General features: G+C 44.3%; 1 protein-coding gene across 1 annotated transcript in view; it reads right to left on the bottom strand.

Annotated features, from left to right (window-relative positions):
* Positions 1 to 6880, bottom strand: part of col4a5 (collagen, type IV, alpha 5 (Alport syndrome)) — a 54571-nt gene that overhangs the window by 5040 nt on the left and 42651 nt on the right. The window contains exons 34-43 of the mRNA XM_056575629.1: positions 6655 to 6753; positions 6429 to 6518; positions 5668 to 5807; positions 5158 to 5284; positions 4506 to 4685; positions 4158 to 4208; positions 3789 to 3974; positions 810 to 943; positions 283 to 355; positions 131 to 202 (exon numbers count right to left, since the gene is read on the bottom strand). Coding sequence (XP_056431604.1) covers positions 131 to 202; positions 283 to 355; positions 810 to 943; positions 3789 to 3974; positions 4158 to 4208; positions 4506 to 4685; positions 5158 to 5284; positions 5668 to 5807; positions 6429 to 6518; positions 6655 to 6753 — 1152 coding nt within the window. The remainder of the gene's footprint in view (positions 1 to 130; positions 203 to 282; positions 356 to 809; positions 944 to 3788; positions 3975 to 4157; positions 4209 to 4505; positions 4686 to 5157; positions 5285 to 5667; positions 5808 to 6428; positions 6519 to 6654; positions 6754 to 6880) is intronic.

Genomic DNA, 6880 nt, shown 5'->3' with positions numbered 1-6880 from the left:
CCTTATTAATATCAGTACTTTTTAGTGTTTCATCTTAACTTGTATGAATATTGGTTGGATGTATTTCTGATGGTCAAGCTCAGCCTGCTAGTTAACAGTTCCTTGGACATTGGTGGACAGTCACACTCACCCTCGGGTCCAACATCACCACGCTCTCCTGGTTGACCGGAGGAACCAGGAATGCCACCATCTCCCTTGGGTCCTGGAAAGCAGAGACGGTCAGTGAAGCAATGCTAGCAGGAAGTACAATTTACATAATCTACTTCGGGGGACTTGACCTACCAGGGAAACCTGGAACGCCGGGAAGACCGATGTCTCCCTTGAGACCTGAGGGACCAGGTTGTCCGGACGAACCCTAGTCACATGACACACATGAAAATAGAGTCATTAGTGTGTAGTTAAAACATCGGAATCGGTAAAGTCCCAGCGTCTAAGATCGAGACCCCCTCCTCAGTTGGTGATCGACTTTCCGATTTCGAAAAACTCAGTAACAGTGTTCTGTCTACTCCAACTGGGTATTCATCTGTGTGACGTGAGCGAGCCTAGCTCTACCGGCTGGGTGCAGGGGGTGGGACGGGTTTTGGAAGGGTCTATGGTCAGATTTATGTTGACAAAGAGAGAGGAATGGGCTGGTGGGCATTTTCCATTTTTAGAATTGATCAGTTGTTGGATGTGATTTTATTGATAACATTATTGAAATCACTATCGATCAGCATTGCCTATCGATGGATATGTTCAGGTTGTTCTAGGCTAGGAGCCAGTTGAACTGTTAGACAGGGTTTTTGCCGTTTGTTCGGAACAGAACCTACCGGGAATCCTGGGGTGCCTGACTCTCCCTTGGATCCTGGGAATCCGGGTTGACCGGGAACGCCAGCAATTCCCTTATCTCCCTTGACGCCACCGCTGCCTCCCGGACCACGAGGACCCTCCGGACCAGGAGAGCCTTCATGTGCACAAAGGGTCAAAGGTCATTATAGGGTTACGTGCACTTTTTCTTTTTTTCGTAGAGCACGGAACACATGAGTGTATTGTTATATAGTACTTCTACTATATATGTATGGATATTTACATATAGGTATAGATATATTTATATACATACATATATCTTTTTCATATTTTATTCATTTAAGATGAAATATACTTTCAAACAAACATCCAAAATCCAAAATACAACTCAGAGAGAGCAATAAGAGCAGTGCAGCAGTGGAGGGTATGTTTGTTTCAATGGTCCAGACGTCTGTAAAAGACGGAGCCAGCACTGGACCACAGCGTATCACGGAACATGAGACGATGATTTGGACCTTGTCGCTGAAATCGGAAAAATCCACCAGGGTCCAGGATCCATCTCACAAATGTATTTATAAATGGATTCATTTCAATATATTTATTGAATTAAGTGGCATTTGTTTTGTGTTGACACTACTCGGTCAAGAGTGGAGACACATTTTTTGTACGATGACAACTGCAAATTTCAGTTGATTTTTTTGGTGGTGAAATTAATTCTCCCAAACTCAAAAGATTTGTTTTAAACGTCACAAACCTTCTCAAACATGATTCCCCCCCAAAAGTAACGGTAAAACATGCTTTATCACAATATAACACGTAAAAACCTTCAAACCACTGTTGTCTAACCTGCCAGACCTACGATTCCCAGAATCCCAGGGAATAGCAGAGCCGGGGCGGCAGCACAAAGGGGAGAAAAGAAAACGGTTAGAAGCTTGAGTTAGCGTAGCAACGCTAGCATACTTGCTAAAAACTATTAATACTATAAATAGACTAATTCAACAAATAATATTGTTAACAATTGTCTAGCTCTAATGGTGAATATACTTTGGTATTATCTGTCTATATAATATTGGTATTATATGCTATTGCTGTCATATGCTATGCTAGGCTATGTTACGTTCATCATGGGTCAGAGGTTGCTAACGTGAATGGGTGCACTTTCCCACCTTTTTACTGTTAAATAAAAAATAGGATAACATACCTTGATTTTAGCATGTAATATGACATTTTTTATAATAAAAAAACAAGGATTCTTTTTGGTGTGTTAGTTGTGAAATTAATGGACTAAAAAAGTGTCTTATTCATTAATAATGTGCTGGTTGTGATGGCAAACTTTTTTTCCATTCCTTTAACAGGTTTATTTGTAAATTAAGTGATTGGATTAAAGATGCTTACTTTTTCAGAGTCTAACTACCACCAGAGTAGAGTGCATGATAAGTTGAGAAAAGTGAGAGAAAAGGGAGTTAGATTTCAGTGAACAGCGAAACAGAAATAAAGTCTAAAGTAAGTTGTAGTCGATTCAGCCAAACTGAAAATTCGGATCATATTTCGTAAGATAGAAAGTGGATTCCAGAATGTGGTGAACAATCAACGTTCTAGAACACGTGAGCTAAAAAAAAACAGCATCATTTTTATAGGTGCACGTGCAGTAGGAGCTTGAACATCCAAGTGGTTGATACCTTGGGGACCTGCGATTGGCCGGATGCACAAGTCATCAGGCGAGGAGAGGCGTGGCCACACCGGGGGCCAGGCCACCAGAAACAGGGGGTAAAGTATCACAGCGTGTTTTTTTTTTTTTTTTTTGCTCCCTAGTCCACAAACGCACTTAGGACACCGGCTCATGTGTGTGGCAAGCCTGAAACAGTGCTGGTCGGTATCCACATACATGCTACATTACACACGTGGTTAAATGTACAAAATAATCAGAGACCATTTTTAATGATAACGATTTTAACTGAGCAAGCCAACCATTTAAATGTATGGTTTCTTTCTACACGGTTGACCAAATGTTACTAGTTAATCAGTAATTTGATCCCATCACAGGTGGGATTGATTGAAAGCTGCCATATTATTCTCTGGCGGCTGGTGTGTTACGTGACTTTGTGTCAGACAATGTGACCCAGCATTGTTCCAGGCTTCTCTTTTAGTTTCGGACAATCCATGCAGGTGATTATTGAGACACGTAACCTGCCTAGCAACAGCTGAGACAATCCAAACCCTGCACCATTCACAATAATTTTGTTTCATAAAATTGTTCTATTTTGTGAATGTTAATAAATCAACCAATACTAACTAAGTGCTATGTCGAATGGATGAATGAATGAATGGATATGGAGGATAGATGGATGGATGAAGAGATGGTTGGATGAAGAGATGGTTGGATGAGATGATAGAAGGAACAGATGACTGAATGATGAAAGACAACGTGGGGCAAAGAGTGGAAACCCATGCTGTGGTTGTCGAGGGGCGTGGTCAGAACTCCCCCGGTAACGGACAGTGATTGGTTGGTGCACACCTGACAGATTTCCTTTCTGGGGAGGAAGGGGATGGTGGAGGACAGTGCAAGTGGACAGTGCATGGTTTCCATGATGACGTACGCTAGGGTGCTCTGTGATTGGACGGTGACGTGGGTTGGTGAGGTGAGAATATTTCCCCGGCCTGTGATTGGCCCTGACGTAATCTCATGCTCATTGATTTCAACGTGCACGGCGTTCACACACAGTCGTCGTCGGTTGGCGCGTGCACGGTTGCTGCCTGGTTTGAACTGGTTTCATTTGAGTAAGCTACTCCCATATGGGATACATTATGCTATTAAACAAACACCGGAAATATTTGTTGGCCTAATCCATTTTAACCAGGTGAGCAAGACAGGTAAACCAGACCGGTAACCAGCTGTTTAAACCAGACCGGTAACCAGCTCTATAAACCAAGCGGGTGACTAAACCAGGCAGCAACGTATCACGCAGGTATAGATAAAATATCTCTGAATCTTCTCCACGTACCTCCTCGTCCTGGGGGTCCAGGTGAACCTCGGCCTCCCTTGGGGCCCTGAAGGGCTGATCCAGGGCTCCCAGGAGGTCCGATGTTGCCTTGGGGTCCTGGGAGGCCGGGGAAGCCACCGTCTCCCTTGGATCCTGGGAACCCAGGACTACCAGAGGGTCCGGGAAGACCAAGGTCTCCCTTCGAACCTGCGGAGAGGAAATACGTCTTGTTCAAGTAAGGAATTAACTGGTCTTTGTATCAGAGACTCGGTGTATACTAGAATTAACTATTGACGAAATGTTTGTACTGGACCGTAGCAAGAATTAAAAGATATTCAAATGCAATGATCTTCACAATATTAGCATCTATATGTGTGTGTGTGTTCCTACCTGGCAATCCAGGATTACCGGGAGCTCCTGGTCCACCATAACCAGGAAGACCTGAGTGGGAAGCCAATGAGAAGAAATGGTAAATGAAGTGACTTCAGCATTGTACTTTAATATCAAACCATGATCATCAATTATACCAATTAACCTTATGTTACATTACAATCCTTTAAGGTACTATACGTTACTTTACAATAATATTACTCTAAGATAATGTAACTTTATGATACTTTACGTTACTTTATGTTACTTTACGTCAATTTACGTTACTTTACTGTACGTTACTGTACGTTAATTTACGTTACTTTACATTAATTTATGTTACTTTACGTTACTTGTCACCAGACCCACCTGCTTCTCCCTTGGTGCCGGCTGGCCCGGGGATTCCGTCACGACCTGCCTGACCCTTGTCTCCTGGCAACCCTGGGCCGCCGGAGCGACCGGACTCTCCGGGTCTACCTGGGGACCCATTGGCCCCAGGGCCACCTGGACCGCCGTCCAGACCTTTGGGACCGGTAATACCAGGAGAACCTAGCAGGAACAAACACAGCACAGCCAGGGATTAGCATGGAGATGATCACAGGTAAATTCAATGCTGCCTGCCCAATCTGCGGCTCGGGAGCCCACTTGGGTCCCCTGGTTCGCATAAGGTTCAGGAGGGTGAAAATAGATTTTTAAGCTAGGTTGATATTTTATTTTTATGAAATAAATAATAATTTCAAAGGTTTGTCTCAAAAGGGAAATTCATACATAAACAGACATGACAGCTACTAATGCTGATCAATTGACGTTGGGTGATAAAAAATTAAAAACGTCTGCCAACTAATTGCCTACGATTAAATGTCGGCAATATAAAAGCATGTGTGTTTTAGGACATTTTTTAAATAGATGTTTCTGATTCTGCAAGCCATTGCTCCCCGGGCCAAATAAGTTTGATTTAATTGAACCACTAGCTAACCACTGGATTCACAGGGTGAAACACCCAGGTACAGGAGGGTCTTACCTTGGAAGCCGGGGAGGCCGGGGTCTCCCTTGGAGCCTGGTCCCCCTGTTATCCCTGGGAGACCTGGCCCACCGGGGTTCCCCTTCTGACCTGGACCTCCTGGGAACCCAGGCTGGCCTGGATCACCCTGGGAGGGGAGAGAGTATCGATCAATTTAAACAAATGATCAGGTCAACCATCTATGTTACTTCTATCTAGGGGGACAGTCATGCTGATACAATGTTATCTTATTTCAGGTTACAATATCAAAACAAAACATCCCAGAGGTTAGCACTTAAATGTGTTGAACACTTACTTCCAAAGTGGACCTCGATGGTAAAACCACCACATTGAACGACATACACATGACATGTTTGTGACACTTGTGATGTCAACCACGGGTCAATGTTGAATTGGCGTGTAATGTTCTATCAAGGTCACACCATTCGTCACACATAGTGGGACCAGTTAAACCTGATCCAGGGTGGCTGGACTAAACAAAGGGGGTGTCTCCAGGCTCTGATCCTGCACCTTAATTCCTGGATTGCCTGGCGGTCCCGATCCAGTGGAGCCGGGGTCACCCTTGCTTCCGGGGAACCCTGGAGAGCCGGGCAGTCCCGAGGGTCCGCCACGACCGGGCTGACCTGGCCCACCCTTTTGTCCCGAAGGTCCTGTGATAATAATAATAATAATAATAATACATTTAATTTAGAGGCGCCTTTCAAGACACCCAAGGTCACCTTCGTTTAAATAGTTTAAAAATACCTTCAATCGTTTAAATGCTGAAGGGATGAAAGACATTGTGGAAAAAATAAATAAATAAACATAATAAATAGAAAGTAAGTAAAACAAAAACAAGACAAAACAAAACAAACAAACAATCAAAACAGGTGTGATGTCATCACCATGCGACGACAACAAACACAACAGCATTAGCCCAAGCCCGAGGTGAGTGTGAGCTATGGGTAAACAGTGAGGTGTTTGTTTGTATGTTGTCGGGGTATTCTCAGAGAACATGTTCTCTGTTCTCCGGGAATTTCAGTCACAGCGCCCATGGGATTATTATGATGAGTCCAGTTGTCCTAAAATTCAAAGCCCCCAAAATACCATCAAACTGGGATGTGGCTGAACACTGATTGGGTAATGGTTGTAGGGTTGTAACAGCTGTGTGGTTTCAACCTAGATTAGGTTTAACACGTCATAAAAGGGGTGTGATTTCACTGCTGATATGCCTTTTTTTATATTATAACAGTGGTGTGTTGTCGTTTTTTTCGCCCGGCATTCAAGCTCACCTGGGAATCCCATCTCTCCCATGCTTCCTTTCAGTCCTGGAGCTCCGGGGCCACCTGAGGTGCCGGGAATGCCAGAATCTCCCTTGGTACCTGAAAGCAACACAACACGTAAGAAAACCTCCTTACCGTCCTTAAGATATTCAACTACAGCGCCGCCTGTGACCACCTTGATGTGGCGTTCGCAATCAGAAGGCATTTCAAACTATATCTGTGAGACCACCCTCACCTGCGGGTCCCGGTAGCCCGGGGCGACCGTCTGTGCCGGATAGTCCAGGGTCACCTGGTACACCGGCGACTCCCTTCTGACCAGAGGCGCCCGATAAACCTGGAGTCACAACACGTCGCATGTCAAAGCTTCACAATAAAACAGGTGGAACGCAACGCTCACCGCTTGCTTATAAGACGTCCGATTTATTAAGTACATACGCACCCACGGCAGAAACACAGAAAAA

This window comes from Gadus chalcogrammus, chromosome 17 (assembly GCF_026213295.1).
Source record: "Gadus chalcogrammus isolate NIFS_2021 chromosome 17, NIFS_Gcha_1.0, whole genome shotgun sequence".
Lineage (NCBI taxonomy): Eukaryota > Metazoa > Chordata > Actinopteri > Gadiformes > Gadidae > Gadus > Gadus chalcogrammus.
Note: the sequence above shows the minus strand (reverse complement) of the source record. Positions and strands in the feature narration are given on the sequence as shown.